Source organism: Sturnus vulgaris, chromosome 1 (assembly GCF_052056855.1).
Source record: "Sturnus vulgaris isolate bStuVul1 chromosome 1, bStuVul1.hap1, whole genome shotgun sequence".
In the NCBI taxonomy this organism is placed as follows: Eukaryota; Metazoa; Chordata; class Aves; order Passeriformes; family Sturnidae; genus Sturnus; species Sturnus vulgaris.
In genome coordinates this window covers 29,859,297-29,880,725 of record NC_142243.1, presented here as the reverse complement: position 1 = coordinate 29,880,725, position 21,429 = coordinate 29,859,297, and the positions used below count along the sequence as shown (strand labels likewise).

General features: G+C 36.0%; 1 protein-coding gene across 5 annotated transcripts in view; it reads right to left on the bottom strand.

Annotated features, from left to right (window-relative positions):
• HDAC9 (histone deacetylase 9) overlaps positions 1-21,429 on the bottom strand; it is a 457,908-nt gene that overhangs the window by 382,077 nt on the left and 54,402 nt on the right. Inside the window, exon 1 of one of the 5 annotated variants that reach the window (XM_014894387.2) lies at positions 11,064-11,102. The exons of the other annotated variants lie outside the window; for them this stretch is intronic. Within the exon in view, the coding sequence (XP_014749873.2) occupies positions 11,064-11,079 (16 nt within the window). The 5' untranslated portion in view covers positions 11,080-11,102. Of the gene's footprint in view, positions 1-11,063; positions 11,103-21,429 lie in introns of those variants that run through there. 5 annotated transcript variants of the gene reach the window in all.

Below are 21,429 nucleotides of genomic sequence, written 5' to 3'. Positions count from 1 at the left end.
TGTTGATGTGGAAATTAAGATAAGCATACAAAATACTTTAAACATACACTTAAAAGCCATACACTTAAATACTTCAAATCTCATTTTTCAATGAGGGAACATAAGCAGATCACTGCCTTTTTTAAAAAGCCTCACAGATAGCCACCAATATGGCACCTGTGTTGAGACAGGACTAATGATTTGATAGATATGTGAGAAACACTGCAAGTATTACATAAATATATACTTTAAAAGTACATAGCTCTGCATGCAATGTCATTTCTTTTATGAGTGCATATTTTCATCCTTTTCTCTAGTCATGATGATGCTGATACACATAAAAAATTGTGTAGCAACTTATTCTGTAAACATTCCACACATATTTTTAAACAGTAGCAGAATACATAGATTTCAACATGGATTGCCATAGGCAGGTATTTAAAATTTCCCAGTTAGTGTATTTCACTTTTAGTAAATTATTGAAAAGTCCTCCATAAAAAGTTCTGGTCTCCATTTCTGAAAAATATCTGAGTAGTAAATTAGCTTACCAAATAATACAGGAACATGTTATTGTAGCAATGTATTTTGATAATCTTAGTATATTACTTGAAATAATTAATTTGGTATCAATCTAACATTTCCTTTACAAACCTGAATTCAAAAGAAATTATAGCAAAAAAACCCACCAAAACTATGTAAAAAAAGGCAGCTACATTGTGAAGTACTGTAGAGAATAAAACTGACTGTTCACACACACTGAATCTAGAGATGCACAAATTTAATATAATCAGCATAAAGAATATCCGTGTAAATTTCAGTTCTTCCACCACTTTCATTATCTTGTACTATACAACCCAAATAGATTTTAAAAAATTGGTTTGGGCAGCATTCAGATGATTCTTACAATATTTCAACTCTTTTTTCCATTGTATAAATTGCTTTATGAAATTGCAACTCTGAATACTGAAATGACATTACAATAAATAATTATGTAATTTCTGTGCCTTGTTTTTTCCACATCCCTGCAATAGCTGCATAGATCCACATTTAGAAAAATATACCTAACACATGAAAAGAAAATTTTTCTGATAAAGCCTGGCATTTAGAGATTTATTACTGAACATGATTTTACAAGAGAACAGAATTAATCAGATATTCCTTCAGAGGTACTTCAAGACTTGAACACCAGTTCATGCATTCCAATGCTGTTGGCATCGACTTAGTTATTCCATTAAGGAAAAAGCAGTTTTACTAAATGACAAGCTATTTTGACAAATAGTCAAAGTCAAGAAAATCCAGGAAACAGTGGCATTGTTCAGAATATTTTTGCAATATAAACATGAAATAAATAATACTATTTCACATGCTTTGATATTGTGCTCATTTACTTCTCCAAACCAGATAAGACTTTTGTTGCTTACTATCAGGTTTATGAACAAATGACAGTCATTTACAACATCAATTCCCGTTAAATGGAATTAAACTGAGGAAGAAAAGATAAGTAGCTATGACCAAAGTGGCATCTTTAAGTATGGTAAAATGATTAAGGCAAAGCGAAATGACAGAAAGGTCCCATAGGAAAGAGTGTTCCCTTGTCATTAGAATGACGAAATTTGTAATATTGTTCAGAGCAGACAAACACAGTGCAGAGAAATATTTGTTAAACCCAGATGTCATTTTTCAAGATGTATGAATAACTGTAATCCAGTACTGAACTCCTTATCCACATTAATACATGAAGTGAATAAAGGAGAAAGACAGCAAACCAGAAATAAAAATCCTTCTGTGCAGGCTTCTACTCCTTTGGTGTGACTAAGCTGTCCTAAGGAGCAGCATTCCAAACATCTGACATCTGGCTCCCATCACAGCACTGCTAGAAGCAACTTTGAGGGAAAATTGCAAAATATATCTATGTATGATTGCTATCAACCAGCTTTAAAAACCTGAAAGATGCTACTATTAGAGACATTGTATCAGGAACTCGATCTAGAAACTTTTAGAAGTATTCCTTTACCACTCACAAATAGACAGCTAGACAAAAAAGTACAAATAAATCAACCTACAATTTTCTGACTCAATGATAAAAACATCAACTACAGTATTTTCACTATGCAACACTGAAAATACTTTTAAATGTGAAAAATTAGAACTAATTCCTCATTTAAAAGGTACTTATTATTATTAAAATAATTATGGAAAAAAAACAAACCTTTGTAGGTACCACACTGAATACACAAGAAAATATAACTAAGCTGATGCTGCAGAGAAAACAAAGAGACTTGAGCTGGCAGGACACAAACCCGAGACCTGCAGGTGCCCAGGGTTTCCCACCAGTTTAACAGAAAGAGCAAAGCACAAGACTGCCCAAAATGTATTATTCATTCCAAACTGGTACTAATGATTCAGGGAAAACTGGGAACCATTGCTCTAAACAGACCAAGGACTGAAGTGGCAGCATTTTCTTTTACATCATCAACTTTGCCTTATTCAATTTTGCCAAGCCTTCACTCTGGCTTTGGTATTAAGCATGTTCATCTTTTACTACACCTACACCACATTGTTATAAGCATATCTGGCACCTGAATTCAGAAAGGGGTTGGGTAGAATCCCACATCATTAAAAATTAGTTTGCATTTCTATAGCTTCATATGCCTGTAAAGCCACAAAGGTTACCTCTAATTACAAAAGGCACCATCAACTATTTATTACTTAAAACTTTACGATTCTCTACATGATTTGCTGATTAACTAGGATTTATCCAGTCTCATCTCAGGCAAATGCTGGTGGCAATAGTCAGGTTCTCATCCACCAATGCCCATCTGTTAATCCCAGCTGAAGCAGCAAAGCAGTGCAGAAGGTACCTCTCTTTCAGATTATTAAGTCATGAGTTATTCCTCTTGTCAGCCGTGGAATTCAAGGAAAGAAATGTAATAACTGCCCATGTCTGGTGCTGAAATTTATTTCCAGGGAAGCAGTGTCTTTCCTGCAGCTATTGAATACTTGGAATGAGAAACATTTAGGAACTCCCTCAAAAGTTCCCAGATGAATGCATACTACCTCATTAACAAATGCTCCACATTATGAGAAGTAGGTAAAGGAATAAATGGAAAGTGTGGAAGTGTTTCCAAACTATCCTGCTTCCACTTCAGTCTAGATGGAAGGCTACAGCCAATTTGTGTTGTTTGCCCACAGGTTTTCCCTAACTAGGATCATACCCCACAGTCATGGGTCACCTTTGCCTTTTGAGGACACAGCTGTTTAGGCCCTACTAAGTAGAAAGTGTTTTACAGAACTCAGAAAATAAAGAATATCCAAAAGCCTAATTTTGTAATAAACTTTTTAGGCTCTGTTTGTGCCACCTGACTTCAAAGAGAGGGATTCTTTTTAATCAGCCACGGAAGAAAAGGATTTGTATGCAAACAGAATTAAGCTATCAGTAAAGCACGACAGATGAACGTGGATTCATTAAACAGGGCTGCATCTGAGGACTAAATTAGGCACAGGGAATAGATGGGGGAAAAAAATCTATATCTTAAAATGTGATAGGGTCCATTTACTAGATGAGATTACTTTTCTCTACAATACATTACCCAAAGGCACTTCCAAAACTGAGGGAGTATATTACATAGTGCTAATCAGAACTTTTTTCTTAAGTAGGTCAAATGTTGAAAGAAAATCTTGAAATCTTATGCACTGTTAAAAAAAAAAAAATCTTCTGAAAGCAGTACAGCCAAGGTGCTAATCACTTTCTAAAATATAAAAACCTTCTGCATAAACATTAAATGTAACACTTTAAAATGCACAGTCATACACCTGAGGCTGTTCTTTCACTGTCGTTTTAATTCAGTCTGTAAAAACGAAATGAATTTTAATTAGAAAAATGCCTTTATTTGCATATGTAGTTGTTTAACTTCACAAAGACTGACTTGTTTAATTTTTTTTTTGTAGAAATCAAAACATCTCCAGCTCCAAATGGTCAGGCATATTTAGACTTCAGATTTTGTTCTTTGTTTAGAAGAACATTAATAATACAAAACAAGGTATGTTTGTTTTTTCTGGTTTTATTTGCAATAGGTATATTACACCTTTGAATTGAGAAGGAAGAATCGTGGGGAAGGACAGTGAAGGAATTAGCAAAACAGAATGAGAAATAGCTTTACTGCCAAACTTCAGAACACACAATTCTGACTCAGGTTCCAGTAAACACCAATTACACTCTGTCCTTTCCTGTACTGCACATAACTTTGCAAATTCCCAAATTAGGAATATCCTTGGTAGAGTGTGTTTCCTGACCATTATTCTAAAGCCTAACTGATGATTATCCATTATTATCTTCATGTTTCAAAATTCAGAATCAAAGAATGTATGTGAATGGGTACAGAAGACAGGAGTTGCCATGAGTTTAAATGGGAATAGCATTAAACTCTCTGAAGACATGCAATAAATCTCTGTATGCCTCCTGGGCTAACAGATAGTGGTTTAACTGCAATTAGGACACTAGGGAACCCTTGCTGCTAAGAAATAGGCAAAATTAGTTTGGGCATACTACCAACATAGCTTTCTGTAATCTCAGGATGCAGCAAGAATCATCTACCAGATGCTTGCAGCATGGAAACAGTAAACTAGCATCTGTCTAAAAAGAACATATTGATTTACTGATGCTAGAGCTATAAAATCAGAATTAGAATTATAAATTTTGTTGAATGGGTAATGATGATTGGAAGCAGCAGAATCTAATTGGAAAACAGATAAAATATGTAAAAGGATGAGTTCTCATTAAAATGGGATGGATGGAAAGAAGTGGGTAACTTCCTGGGGAGTACAGGACTATTCTTTGGTATTGAAAATAGGGCCAAAGTAGCTCTTAAACCAGCTGAGATTTAGAAAGGCCCAAGAGGATCTTGCACCTTTACCACCCAAAAAAAGGCAATTTAGCAATGTGCTATAGCCAAACTGCTGCAAACTGTGCTTTAGCAAAAATGTTTCACATAAAAGAAAGATATTTTTTGCTCTGTTCATGGGTTTGGAGGGATTTTCTTGGTCTATAATTTGGAGAGATAGACCTATTATTTCAGAAGGGTTTAAGGGTTTTGGTCTTTTTTGTTTCCGAGAATAAAGAAAAATTCTAGACAAGAAAATAGCTTGTCAAATAAGATGTGTCCTCTGGAAAACTCAATAGAATACCACACTTGCATATATCCCATGTCTCTGTCAATGTAATTACTAACAAATCAGAGAGTAGATAAACAAGATCCTCACAGAGTCACATAAAACTTAAGAGCCTAGAATGCTGTCTTGCAGAAGGAAAAGATTATTGCAGTCAAGAGTACTTGAAGGATGAGGGTTCTCCAAAAAGAAGAGGAGCCTACCTACAAACACAACTCAACATTACTGTCCAAGTGAAGGTTTTCTATTCTTCACATACCTAACCTGTAGTCTATACGTGACTGTAGGCTATGTGTCTGAGTCACAAAGCAATAACATAAAATGTTATTTTAAAGCCCAAGTCAAAGTCTGGAATGATTCCTTATTTCCCCATCAAGTTAACTTATTTTGAGTTAATTCAAGGCACCAAATGTGGATTTGTAAAATAGTATGTAGTCTTCCATTTGTTCTGGTCTACAAGTATGTGTTCAAGCAAGAAAAATAACCTAAGTTAATTAGCAAATAGCTAACTTAAGGAAGAACAGTCTTCAGCAGACAGACTCAAAGCTTTGCCATGCCTTCATGGAAAATAAAGCAGCTCTCCTAATTCAATCTCCACACTAAGTATTCTTAGTAGATATGCGTGACATTAGAGAGAGAAGATTTTGGTTATAAACCATAAATATTCATTAAGGAACTATTGCATGGCCTTTTCAGAAAAATACATGTCTGAGAAAAGATTATATTCTTTAGAACTTTTGCCAATTTATTATTAAACAGCATTCAACTGTCTGTAACATTTCTAAATGCAGCAATTCTGAGTGAGTGAGTACATGAAAGGATAAATCTGGTTCACACAGTCTAAAATCTTCTTCACAGTCTGGGAAAACACTACAACAGGGAAAAAAATTCATAAGAAAAAAATCATCATCTGTCAGTCAAAGATTCTCCTGGCATAACTTCAAAACTTTACTCCCACTTTGCTATACGTTTTGATATGAAAGTTCATCCTTTCAAATCATCATGTTAGACTCAGCTAACAATCTTGCTAGAATATCTGCAAACAGAAATCTGCAAAAGAGTAAAAATTGGTTGTGATCTCCCAAACATTTTTATGACCTCACACTCTTAAAATTCAGTGTTTTGTTTATTCCTAAATACCGTGTTCATCTGCCTAAGATCGTTTGCTTAAGGACCTCTTCTTCACCCTTCTCCCTACACAGACAGATAAGACAGAAACTGAAATCATAATACTAAACAGTAAAAGAATAATGCTGTTCACGATTTTTCCATGTATTGTGCTTTTTACTCCCAAATTTTATTCAGTATTTTCTTCTGTAAGGAAACAATGTATTAATTCCTGCAATTTTGTGTCTTTTAAAAATGCATATAATTTCCAAATAGATCCCAGGTGAAAGAAATCTCCCAAGACATAAGACCATTTCTTAAATAAATGGCAGTAATAACAGTCTTCTGCACAACAAAGATTTGGCAAATAATAAGAAATTAATGAAAATCTACAATTACTCAGATTATAAATTACAGAATCAGCAGTAGGATTGTTTTCATTTACAATGCCAAAGTAATTATAAATAATGAAATAAGAGAGCTCTAGTAACAGCCTTGGTAAGAGTATCAAATTAGCGAGCTGAGAATAATTTGAAAAATGTAACAACACTAAAGAGCCATCAGAGTGATGATAATTGGCAGCATCTGCTATTTCACTGCAACAGCACATCAAATCAGCTGCAAATATAGGGCTTTTTAAGCTCTCCCACAGAGTTGTACACTCTCCTGTCTCTTCTGCTTTCAAACACTGATGTGCATTCGTCATGCTTCATACAAGAATATTTGATGAAAAAATTAAGATTAAAAATAAAATTACTTATCAACATTTATGACACAATAGGTGCCACTTTAAACTGAAACTCAAACAGGGCAAATGTTTCCCAGCCTCGATTAAAACATTCTGAAGTTGCTACTCGACAATTTCAGCTCTGTTCCTACAGAATTCCTGTATACTTTTCAAACCAATTCTGTTCTATTTCTTCTTCCATCAACACTGGATGGACAATTAGATCAAAAAATAATTGATCATACCATTCAGTGAATAGTATTATTCACAATTCTCCATTAACTCTTGAAACTTACACTGTCAGAATGATGCTGCCATTATCTGAGATTTAGAGGAGGCAACTTAGAAGGTTCAGAGAAGTTTTAAAATGCCACTACTTCCTATAAGCTACAAGCCCTACAAATCTGTCTAATTTGGGCTTTATAACCATAACAATTCTTTTGGATTTAAAAAAAAAAGTGCTGGGAAACATCAAACCCCACCATTTCTCTAAACTCAACTGAAGTTTCATTTCCTATAAGCGCTCAGACACCGAAGGCGGGAATGCACCATGGAAATGATTTAAAATTCTAATCGTTGCCCACATGTCATTTGCTCTCCACAGTAACTACAGAGGATGACAAATGCAGGCTGGACCTTGCAAGTACCTATGATGGGGAGGGAGATTACAGACAGATGAAACGAAGGAATGTGCAACTGCCACGGACACATTCCCATGGAGCTGCTAAGTATCTTCTCCTATAAACTGTGAAATCTGACACAGCTTCATTTCTTCCACATGCCTCCAGAAACAACTATACAGATCGTGCAATACCAGAGACTCCCTCAACCATTCCTCCTTCTGACCTTTTCCTTCCTATAGAAGTATTATGGGATCAGATTTTAAAAGCAGGATTTAAAATATCCAGCATGTATATACTTCACCATACACTCGGTATGGTGACTCACACTACATTTAATGAAACTGAAAACTTCATTGAGCACTATGTATATTCTAGTCAGAAGCTTGATTTTAAGGCCTGACCTGCCTTTCTGTAATATTATTCATTTTGCCTATGTTGAGGATACAGAAACAGAACTGTTTTAACTAGAAAAATGTATCTGGGAAGGGGTGGGGGGTGTGCAGTGACCTCTTCCGTAACATTAACACCACATAGCACAGAAATGACACAGGAAAATTTCTCTGGAATTATTTTACATTTGCTGGCACACCCTTTCACTTAGAACTAACTGCAACAGAAACAAAAATGAACTAAAGGAGGAAAACTGTCTAAGAGAAAGCTGTACTTGGAAACAGATCTGAAAAAAGGGGGGTTCTTAACCTGAAAGGATTCCTCTACTGGAATCCCAGCACTCAGGATCCATGAAGTTCACTAATTTCACTGATAGTCAGTTGAACTGTTAATAATATGAACAAGCCTACACTTACGACACCACAGATTTTGGATTGAATAAAAGAACAACTGCTTTGAGATTAAATACCAGATTGGGAACATTGATTTGAAACACTGCACAGAATTAGGATTCGAGGTTAGGCTCTGGTAACACATAATTACATGATAGCTTCTTCTAAGACCAAAAATAGATGGTCTCAGGAATAGCACTAAGCATATTTGAGTGCTAGAGAGAAAAGGAAAAAGAATTGACAACCCAATACCTTAAAATTCAACAACAGATTCCTCACATTGATTGACTAAAATGTCATTTTTTAAATTACTTTTTGCCTCCTATTTTGCAACAAACTTGGTACTAACATTTTAAAAATTTTCCTCTGCACACAGAAGAGCTAAAAAGATATTTTTAGCCTGGTTTCCTAAGGAAATGAAACTTATCCGTTAAGCCCTCATCACAATAACTTCTGAATTCATGGAATGATTTCTGCCAGGTCTGACAGGGTGTGAAACATATTAGATTCCCAAAAGTGGCAACTGGGAGAGGAAAGGGAATGTCAGTAGTGCTCCACTGTGGAGCTGCCTTTGCTAGACGTCAGGGAGAGCCCTTGGGAGCTCCTCCCTGCCCTCTCTGAGACCAGGCTGCTGCAGTTGTGCTGCTCAAGGCTCCGGGGCCAGTGGGCAAAGGACAAGGCTGGTTTTGTCTGATTGTCTTTCTTCCTTTCATGACAGCTGGGATGATCATATATTTGCACGATTCCAGCTCGGTTGGAAATGAAAGTAGCCTTGACCAAATAAATCCCTTTACTAAAATGTGTCTTGTCACAGGTCCACCAACACTTTTAAGACCTGTGTAAATTTGCTGAGGATCCCACAGCAGGCACTGCAATGCAGTGAAGGCTGAAGGAAGGGGTGAAATTTGTCACTGACTGGAATGAGGGAAAAATTTGAGAAACTCCAAGGGGATCTCCTGTAGCTGGAGAACCAGGTAAAAGAATAACAATAATTTTAAAAATTGCCATAATGAAGCAGAGGACAATACTAAAGGTTAAGATGTTGCAAAACAAGATGTTGCCACGTAGTAAGAACAAATTACTTGCTAATTATTCATGTTGCTCAGATGAGGGATGTGGATGGCCTCGAAAAGCAACACTTCCTGCAGCTATTACTGCTCCAACATTTTTTTCTACTGTTAGACTTAAGACCCAGTAAGTTCTGCAAGAAGAATAAAAATTATTCTTTGATGGCTGCTAAAAGGCACCAGCATTAAACGTAAGTTATGTGGAAGCCTTTTCATCACAGCCCACCCATATCTTAGAACACAAGTGGCAGGCAGACACGAGGTCATTCCCAGCTGAATGGTTTACAGGCCACCACCTTTTCTTCTGTGAGATTCAAATGGAATTACTTGTAATGTTTTTCAGTGTGAGGTTATAAATAAAACTCTAATAATTGCAAATCCTTACTTTTTGTCAACCTCATGAAGCTGCTCAAACATTTGGCTTAATGTCTTCATCTTTCAGAAGTAAATATCCAAATATGTAAAAAATACACAGCAGCCACTCCATAAACACCTGCTGTGGAAACTACAGAGTTCTAATGTGGATAAATAGCTTGCAATATAATAAAATGTATTAATTAAGAACCCAAAATATATTGACAACTTTTTAATTATGCCTTCCCTAGGAAAAACACCCATTACTGGGGTTTTTTTGCTTGCTTGGGTCTGGGCTTTGGGCTTCTATTGCTAGGAGAGTTATCATTGAAAAGCTCCTAATACATTTCAAGTAAAGCTATTAAGTAAAAGAAATCATTCTGACAATGGAAATTAGCTCATCCTGCTAAATGGCTGCAATAAAACAGATTCTGAGCCGATGTGCCCTTCCCTAGTCTTGGGGTATATTTAGCCACATCAGACACATGATCAGTAAGACAAGAAGAAATAGCTGTAACAAGTAAAACCCCTCTTACAACATTTGGCTACATAACTAAGAACCCAACCTAATTCCCATCCAGTAAATATAGGCTAGAACCTTCCATTCTACTGCAGCCAAGACACCAGGCTTGAACTTCATACAGACTTCATGGCTGATTGACACTTTTTTGAGCACAGCAATCATAAACCCAGCTTATTTTAGCCTTGCCTATAAATCTCCACTGTAAGATATCCTCACCTCAGGTTATTTAATGCACTTAAAAGTGAAACTAAACGAAAAAGTATTCACTTGTTTATTTACCCTATTATATAGGACTCCAAACTAATAATTCTTACTACCAGGACCTGCAACAGAAACCATCAAAAACAAATCTTCCAACCACCAAGCAGTAATAGCAACCAACATAAATGGCTTGTGAAGGACAGCACAGCACAAGATACAGTACTTATGAGAAATGAAATTCCATTTCTGTCACTCAAAAACATCAATCAACTCCCTTTTCAGACCTTACAAATTTGCACTGTTTTTTCAACTGTTATTATTATTATTTTGGTAATTAGCTTATAATTTGTCAGGTGAATATATCCTTCTGACTCTGCATGAAATTTGTTGCTAAGGCAGGTATGTGTCCAGATTTATTTACTTTTAACAACACAGAAGATAATTTTTCTACGATTATGATATAATAACACAAAGCAATACCTCTTATTCAATTTTTAACGCTTTCAATTCAGACCTAAAATGAAAGGAACTTACCAGTCAGGGTGTACATGGTCTCTCTAATGTAACTTATGGTGGTTTAGAAAGCTAGCAAGGCTGTTCTGATATTAAAAGCAACAAAGAAGGGAAGTGGTTAGTCAACTAGCTGGTTCTGTTATTCCCTCCCACTTCTTACAGCAGTACCTATCTCTATGGGCTCATAATTCAGCTCACTATCCCAGTTCTTAATTTTGTTTATTTTTTAAAAAACAAAATCAAAATAAGTGTGACACCACCTTTGCAGGATTATTAGTGCTTCAAACCAGATTTTCAATACCTATATTAATAATAAATACTAGATATAACATCCAAGCAGTGGTAATCTCTGTTTGTTTACCTGGATGGAATTTTTTTTAAAAAAATCACAACAAAAATCTTTTTAACAGTAGTTTTTCTTATTGCTGCTTTGACTGAAGATAATAACATTCTGCATTAGTGGGAAGGGAAGAATAGATTATCTGTATACATCATTAGTCAAGTTACCTAACAGCCCTAATCAAGCTGATTTTCAATCAATGGACAGGACATTTTATTCAGGTACATATGCATCTCTACCTGAATAGAGGATGCTCTCTAATAAAAAAAAAAAAAAGGTCAGTATTTTATAGTTACTTCAAGTGACCAATAAAAGACAGAAAAGAAGTAAAAACTACTTTTTTTTTAAATTAATATGTTTAATTTTTACCTTAAAACCATGTTTGTTAACACATTTTCATACATATGCTGTATGCTTCTTCATTTCAAGTTACAATCCGGTTCTGTGGAACTCACTTCAAATTTCAGTTTCACTGCTAAGCTATGATTTATTTTCTAATACATGATGTTTAACACCACACATTGAAGGAACTCTGAAAGAATTAACACAATCTCAGTGTCCTTTAGTAAGTTCCTTTAAACACCAAGAATTTCCACTTTTAGCAACAGTGGAAAAAACAAACAAGGCATCTCCTGTTGTTTCTGTGCAATAAAATAAAATGGATTAAGATGAGTTGGTTGAAGCGGAGCCACAGAAAGAGTCCAAGTTATCTTTACATTTGTGGTTTTATGGTTTACTCAGTGTTTTCCTTTGGTATTTGTGAAGTACATCAAAGATTTAGTGCCTACATCCAGAGGTTTGAGTACTTCAGATAAATCATAAACTAGACCAAAGTTAAACTTCTCTCCCTACCAAAAAAACTCCTCACATCCAAAAGCCAACCTGTGACTGAGGCCACATTCTCTGTGTCTCTCTCCATCACCCACAAACCATTCCCAGTCAGCAGGCTTCAGAGGCTTTTATGAAAGAATGACCTGGTCACATGGCAGCAAGAACATGCCATACTTCACTTTCTCTCACATTTCTTTCTTCCATCCATAGGGATTGCCCATCTAACCCTATAGAGAAGCTACATTTTATAAGAATTTTCAATGCACCCACAAAAGTCTATCACACATATATTGCCATTTTCTTCCACTGCACGTCAATTCTAACAGCATTATTGTTGCATCTCCCCAGTAACGTGACATTCAACTGGATATCACCAAGACCCATTTGCTGTAGTATGACAGTAGTACTGTTAATTTCTGCAATATTTAGTTACTAAGCAGACTCTGGGAAATCATGTCACTTTTTCTGAGAGGAAAAGAAAACAGGATCTGAAGAGACAGAGAACCTCCAAAACCTGGCAAAAATGTAACTCATGCAAGTTATTAAAAAAGATTTTATTCAGCAGGAGTAGAAATGTGGAGTAGGTGAGGCTACCTGTTTTTTATGCGATTTCCTGGTATTGTAAGCAAATACATCATGTTGATAAACACTTCACACTATAACTGCTGTATGTTTCCCCTACCTCTAAATCAAGATAATATCCCCTAAGTTTCAGTTACCTCATGGTCAAAACATTTATGGAATTCCAATATATACATTGAAGTAACTCACACAGACCATTCATAGCTCATCTGTAACCACTTCATCTTAATGCTCAAACTGTCCTTTAGCTTAAGGACAGATTTTCCCTCTCTGGTAATGAATGCACTGATGCAAAGGAATCTTAGGCTGTGGAGCAGCTTTGACAGCTTTCCCCAACACATATTCAGGGAAATTGGGTGTGGGCAGGGGGGTGTGTTTTTTTCTAGGGATACCTTTCACTTGAACAGGTTGCTCAGAGTTTCATTCAACCTTGCCCTGAACCCTGCTAGGACGGGGGTCCACAACTTCTGCAGGCAACGTGTTCCAGTGTCTCACCACCCTCACAGTAAAGAATTTCTTCCTAACACCTAATCTAAATCTGCTCTCCTTCAGCACACATCCTTTCCCCCTTGTCCTATCACTATATGCTCTTGTAAAAAGTCCCTTTCCAGCCTTCTTGTAAACATCTTTTGAGTACTGGAAGGCTGCTCTAAAGTCTCCCTGGAGCCTTCTCTTCACCAGGCTGAACAGCCCCAACTGTCTCAGCCTGTAACTATCTTTAGCTACTGAATAAACAACCTATTATTCAAACTTCCATAAAAGCCTTCAACATTTTTCATGAAAATTCACAAATTCGGGGTCCTTAGAACTCATCAGAGAAACCATGTTGGAGATGCTGTTAGCACACACTAACTGTGAGTCTCCTCTCAATATCTGCTTGTGCCTTTCTGCAGATTACAGGACAGCATGAGATAGTTACTTAAATAACAAAACAGAGATGAATTGCCAGATTGCATCATATACTACCTTCGGCTCTAGAAGAATTAATTAAAAACTCCTTTCAATATCTGATGAAATCTCAGCATTCACTTGTACAGTGGCTTATCAAGAAATAGTAAATTTTAAATATTGATAGCAAATAAAAATTACTGTACCAGAGCTAGTGCATAAAGCGGTTTTCATTGGTCACAATATGCATAAATAATATGTATGCCACATGGCAAATATATCAGACATCCAGGCAACCCACAGATTTTGGAATAGTCATCTGCAGTGTCCACTACTCTACCCAAGCAACTTCTACAGCATTCAAATGCTGCTGTGTGTGGTCAGATGTTTCTACTAGGTTAACACCACCACAGCAGAAAAAATAGCTACATGTTTCATTTTAAAAGACAAAACTAATTAGAATTATAAACTAGGACATTTTTTATACATTAGGCATCTATTTTTCTTCCAGCATGATTGTTGACTATGTCATCCTTGCTCTCTTGGGAAATCATTACAGTCCTCCTTCGTATTTAAAATAATAACAACAACAACAAAAAAAATCTAAACTGTTGCAATCCCCATTTAGAGCAGTTGTTATACATTACTGAAATTCCATGAGGAAGTGTAATTTTTACAAATATGGACAGTTTGTTTCATTTCCCTAAGCTGTTTCTTTACAGTACCTTTGCATGGGGGGTGGGAGAAGGAGTACAATCCAAAACAAAGTATTCATATGGACAAAATAGAAATGTCAACTTTTAAAAACTGACCTGAACATTTTGGTCTATTCAATGAACTGAAAACACTCCTAATTAATTTTACAATGCCTGGACTGCACATCCCAACACGAGTAGTATATGACACAGTGTAGCCCTTCAGAGGACTTCGGTTTTCTGAAAGTTAGTTTTTTTAATAGCAAAACCCTTCTAGTCTCCCTGTTCCCAGAGTACAAGCTTCCTGAGGCTAAGAGCTTTGTCAGAGGAAAGCCTGAGAATTATACACATCACAGGAGAATCAATGCCAGCTTTCCTTTTTGGGAACACCTTGAGGCTTCTTCAACACACAAAGACTCTGAGACTGAACAGGCACTAAATTAAACGAGAATGCTCTTTATGCTGTGTAGGGTTACACAAGGAGCAAATTTACTTTACAAAGATGGCTTATTTTCAGAGCCTAGGAGACAAATGTAACTTATGTCTGGATCACTGCTGGTACAGGCCCCTCAAGCTGTTCCTGGATGGAGTTGCTCCAAGAAGGTTCAGCTCAGCCTCCTCCATGAGTGATAGTCACAAAGCAGCATCTCTCTATGTTCTTATGTTACTCATGTTCCACAGCCAGAAAAGAAACTCATTTTGTACATATTTGTTCTTACCTCATGGATCCTTGCTATGTAAAAAGACTCTGAGCACGCTGGAACTTTCAAAGTTATTTTATGTCTTTCCTAGATAAGGTTTTCTCTTACAATCCAATATTCCATCACCTCCAATTATGTGATCTGGGCTTTTTTGCACAGTTTCACTTAAAGGAAGAGATGACCAAAGCAAGATACATGAAGCTGTCACAAAGGATTGACATCTGAAGTGAAACTCTTCAGTGAAATTTACTACTCATTTAGAAAACATGCTTTTTGGGGAAAGTTTCTCTTACGCATCAGTCAAAACACAGAGAGATCAGTACCTCATGCACAGGAACAAACCACTGATTACATGTTCTACCTAACATGCTGCGATAATTATTTTTACAATTAAAATTATGAGTTTCATATTTGCCCACAGGTATTCTCATGTGAAATTATACCACCTTTTGTAACATTTCCTGTAACAGCTCTGGCTTCTCCAGAAGGTAAATACCCATTCTACTTCATGACACATGATCTAGACACTTCCTTTTATCAGTATGAAAAAAAAAAATCAAGCAATAAGTCCATTTATGACTCCATTGCTAAAAATGCCTGTCACAGGATGCTCAAGTGAAAAAATAATTTAAACAAAATTAGATCAGACAGGATAAGAACCTTTTCCCTCTTTCGCATTTCAGAGTATGCAGCAGATATGGAAATAAGCCAAGATATTAGCATGCATAAGTCAAACTGGGTATTATTTCTCCTTGAAGACTACACTTTTCAAACAAGTTCAAAAGTACTAAAGTTGGCTCCCGAAATCCTCTTAAAAATTCCTTTAACTTCCAGATAACACACTGAAAATATGAAAAAATGCATGAAATGTGTTACAGAACTGGTGCTTGCAGCAGTATTTCAAAAACTCATGGTGATTTTTTGTATTCACTTTTAGTCACTATTAAGGCTTCAATTATTAGTTTGTACACTCCAGATATACCAGTTCAGTGTTTTAAAGAACCTAAATATAGATTCTCAAAACGTGAGTCAGAAAAATAAAAAAGAAAAGAAATATAAATTCTCTGGTCAATTTGAAAAGTGTTGACCTGGTATAGCCAGAAAGTTTACATCTGCAGGAGGAAAAAAATGGTGCAGAAAATAACAGACTGTAAGTCTGTTATTTCAGTGTGGGTGCAGAGAAAGATAAAGGATAAGTGTCGCTGCATTGACTCTACAACTACTCTTTATCATGTTTTTAACATATGGCATGGATGCACAAAGCTCCAAATGAGGAGCATTTTGTGAGGAGCTTTTTTTAAAATCACAAGAATAAACAAGTAAAATAGAGTACTAGGAACGTCTCTACAACGGGAGCACCATACAAAACATTTTGTTCCCCTTCATTAAAGACAAGTGTCTTCCAATTTCTCTCCAAACTCAATATTCCAACTGTTGATTTTGGCCAGAATGCCTCAACAGGACTACTCTCTAAATGCCCAGATTTCACAGTTACAATGGCTGGTGATATTTTTCCATTCTTTTGCCTTCTTGTCTGTAATTTCCTATCATTTGAGTTTCCAGGCTCCATCTGAAGTATTAGGATGAGATCTGGACATGTATGAGCTATTCCCCTGCATACTCATTTACACAGAAAATAAACCAGGGTATGTAGCCCAGCCAGGAACTGCAGCACATACCAGTAAGCACCCATGAAACAGATCCCAGGCATACAGAAATCACTAGGATATTTTTTTACTACAAAACAACTCCAAACACTAAACACAAATTTGTGCATTAAAGTTTTAACAGCAGAAATACTATCTTACCTCCTATACGTCCTTTTTTGGCACTATTTTAAATGCAGTGATGCCTGCTGGCTCAGAGGAAAGTGATCTCTCTTTTTCAGGGAATTGTAAAGACAAGAGCTAAAGCTACTCATAAGGATTCTTCACCTTTTCTCCTAGTTTCTCAATAATTTTCTGTCTCAATTTTGGAACCTTCTCCTTTTGGAACATTTTCTCCTCATTTGTCCCCAGCAGTAGCAACACAGGTACTTTGTAATACAGACACTACTGAGTTAAAGCTGGGTATTCAGTGATTAGGAGAGAGGGAAAAAGACAAACTGGCTAAAAATACATACATTGAGTGATTATATGACTCCTAAATTCTGTACGTCCCTCCTTTGCCAACGTTTTTCCTCTTCTGAAACAGAAGTTGGGCATGATCATGCCTTTCTTGTAGACATGACAAATGACAGCAAGGACCACATAGATTATAGAAGTGCAAGTGGTTCAGAAAAGACAAAAAATATTTGCCAAAAAAACAATAAGAATTTATTTTTGTTTTGCCAAGACTGTCCTAAGGTCTAATGTTTTCTAACTGGTACCTTCTGAAAAGTAGAATTTTAACAATAAAGGTTTTATTTTACGTAATTACTTTTGAGGCTTTCAAAGCTCAGTCAGCTTTATATTATGTAGAGCTTGACATGGATTTTATTTGGTAATGCCTTAGGTTCGAGTTATTCAATATCTAACTGCAGCTTAATCTTCTAATCTCTTGTTCTGCTCATCAGTATGACTTTTACATATGCTAATCTCTAATTGTTTAAGGGGAAGCTTAAACAAAAAAGCAGATGCAGAAGCATTTAAAGGTAAAGAGTTTGAGGGACCTGGTGCACACTTCATATTTTTATAAAGAAGCTAATCTCTTCCATGAAATAGAGCAACTCCTATGAAGGAAAGTTTTAATACTCAAAGCACTACTTTCTCTCTTCTAAACAAACTTTGCTTTTATTTGATGAACCGTGAAAAATGTTGAATGATGGGGCACAAGTGATGGTACTGGAATTGTTTTCCAGTGTCTAAGCATATACATATATATATATAACTGCTTCCTCAAATCACCTGAAAATCTCTTCCAGTGTTGTCTTAATTTTTAATTCTAACAGGAGATAGCTGCATTTGGCTGTCAGTGTCTTTAAATAGCAAGCAAACACCATGGCTCTGCAATGTACCTTCCTTGTAAGAAAAAAAAAACCTGCAATTATCACTGTGTGGGACCCTGTATATCAGTGTGCACTGGAATATAAAAAGTGCCTATTATCTGTACTGTTAAAGACTACAAAATATGCACCCCTAAGGCAGTGCAGCAATTTACCAATGATGGTGCGTCTTTAAATAACTATGTTAGAAAAATGAGCATTAAACAACTTTTAATGGCTACATCTACAGAAAACTTTGTGGCACTAAGCCACAGATCTTTCTCATCTGAAATTTATATTTAGATACATAATTTCTTTTATCTGTATACCAATTTCTCATTGTTACAGAACATATGCTCTTCCTCAAAATAACTTGCTATTTTTGTACTATTACTCAGCTGCATACTTCCACAAAGCTGCAAGTGTTACTTCAGATAAACTTAGTGCCTTTTTGGCTAGTTTCCATGTTACTTAAATGACAGAGAAAAAGACTACCTAAGGAAGCATGATCCTGGACCTCCCCTACTGAACTTGGGTTTGCTTTGGGTGAGGGCAACAAAACCAGTTGTTTATCAGTCCCCAGTTGACTAGAGGGGATGGAGGGGAGGAAAAAATACAAGTTTTTGCACATTTCCCCTCTGGTAGAAGTCCTTCAGACAGGAACAGTATCATATCCTACCTCTTAGTAACTCTGATGACTTCTGTTATTTTAGGTATTTCTGAATGGAAAATAGTAGTGGTCCAAATTACACAATTATCTCATCAAAAGGTGGATGAAAGAGATTGCTAAACACTCACAAGATTTAGCAACACTGTTCACAAATAGGATAAGCATCTTTCTAAGCTTTGATATGATACACTCAGCTACAGCAACTTAAAATTTCAAATGTTTTCAATAAATTACTATTGCCTCACTAATTGCTATTCAGATGTTCTGCAATTTTTTACTTTCATAGCTATGCTACAGTACTGCCTCTTCCAGAACATTTTTGCATCAGCTGTTATCATTAGCACACCAATGCCACTTCCCTCACTCAATCAAAAATATGACTGTACAAGACATACAATTCAGCAACAAAAGGTTTTATTTTATCTTTAGAAGTAACTTATTGCAATCATAGAGATATGTGGGGTTTGCTATGTATTTCTTAAAATAGAGACACCCCACACACTTCATATAGAAATAAAGTATTTCAGTATTCTTCAAGATGAAGCAGCAGCTTGTTTCCTACGAGCTGTAAAAAACAAATTGACAGTCCTCCTCTCCATTTTGATCATCATAATAGATTCAAATTTGTAAAGATAGGGAAAAAAACATAAATTTAGCAGGACACATTAGTACTGGCTAAAATCTAGTTGATTTTCATTCTAAGTATGCATAAATTCCTTACCAACCATTTAGTGCCTTCTCTTCTTTCCTAGAAAACTATTGTATACCACATTACATGGAGTTTAATAGTATAAATACATTCTCATGCAAAATAAAAATCTCATTTGTTTAATCACATCATTTGTACATATTCAATAATGCTAAAGTCTACAGAACCAGACATTTATCATACAGGGATGTAAACAGTTTCTAATCTAAAAAAAAATTTAAATCCTATAAATAAAAATAATTTTAACCCTGGAAATGTATTGAATCCTAATTCTATAACACTTTAAGCCTAAAACGGACTTGCTAAACTTGTAGACTTTGGGCCACTAACTTTTCTCTGTAACTCCCTCCCTCAGGAAGCTATAAAATCTCTGTCTTGATAAGTCCATTTATTTGGGGACTTTCTGAGAGGAAACACACTGCTTTCAAGAACTGCTTAAAGCTACAGGAAAAAAAATGTTTTGGAAGTCTAAAAATTGAGTGTAAATGAGGTTGCTTCATCACACAGTGAATGTATCATTTGCTGTCTGCACAGCTCCAGTTCAGCAGGGTTGTTTCTGGATATCCAACATGAATAAACAAACAATCTACGAAACATTGTGAACTTACTTTTCACTGAGTATATCTTGCCACTTTTTAATATCAGTGGTTTTTAATGTATTTCCCCTATAATCCCCAGAGATGGCAATTAATATCCTAGGAAAAATGTTCTAAATTGTTTGTGACCATTAAATAAAACTTCCAGGACACAAATGAATTGCAAGGGAAGCAACGTCCAGCTAGGGAGCACTAAAAGACCTGAGAGCAGAATATGTCTTCAACTGCTCCAGGAAGAATAAAATGAGAAAGTCTGACCAGCTTAGGCCTTTGGCCCACATTTGCCAGGAATAAAGCCATACTTTTAAACATGGATCTATCTACTAGCTTGTCCTACCAACATTAGCTATCCCATAAGCTACTTTCACAGAGTTTTCCATATTTGCTACGTGACTCCTGCTAAGGACAGCTCCATGTCACACAACAAAGATGCAAGAAGCCCTAAGAAGGAAGTTGAGGATGTTCCCTGGGAGGCAGGGAGGCACAGCAGTAATGTACTGACCTTCTGTTTTCCTTTTCCATATTCCACAGCATTCCACATGCTGCTGGTAAGTAAATTACCTGCTTTTCTTGAAGCCATCAGAACAAAAGCAAAAAAAGTGTAGTCACCATGCTGATTTAGTCATCATCAGAAATCCACTCACTCCTACAAACCTATTCTAGCAATTTATCTGCCTGGGAGTCAGCTGCTTCACATCACAGCACAGCAGGGCCACTATTGCTTAATCATTATCATTAAAGCACATGCAGCCACACAGGCATGGCTAAGCTGGAGTATTCTTTGCCCCTCTCTGTCTCCCACTGGGAAATTAGCCTGTTCTCTTCTCACAGAAGAATAAGGTTAACACAATATGTTTTTGCTGCCGCAGTAGTGCTGGCTAGCAGAATAAGTCTTTTCAGTGTTAGACATTAATAGGTAGTTAAAAACTTCTTTAACACTGTTGTCTTTGCTGTTCATAATATGATGAAGAAATACTTTACCAACAAAAAGGAAACTCAAGTAAAAATCCATATAGCAGCAGATATTTGTCTACATGCACATGAATTATCTTGTGGACTGAAATGTGTCCACCTGAAAATTCATAAAAGAATAAAAATAGGGAAAAGGATTAAGCAGTGTTACCTCAGTATATATCAGACATGCTTTGATCAAAGCTTGGTTTGGATTTAGTGTGTTTCATTTAAAAATATAATAAAATTTCTAGACTACATTTCTGACTGATTTTTTTTAAGTATTGTGGTCCACAGTTTGAAAGAGATAATGTTCAGTCATTGAAACTATTCATTATTCAAAAGAAATGAAGCTGTGCACCTAACAGAGCCTTCAAATACCTGGCTAACACTTTTTCAGTTTCCATTAGGGGAAGATGAGCCAAGATCAGATTACAGTTTTTTCTTTAAGAAAAAAAGAAA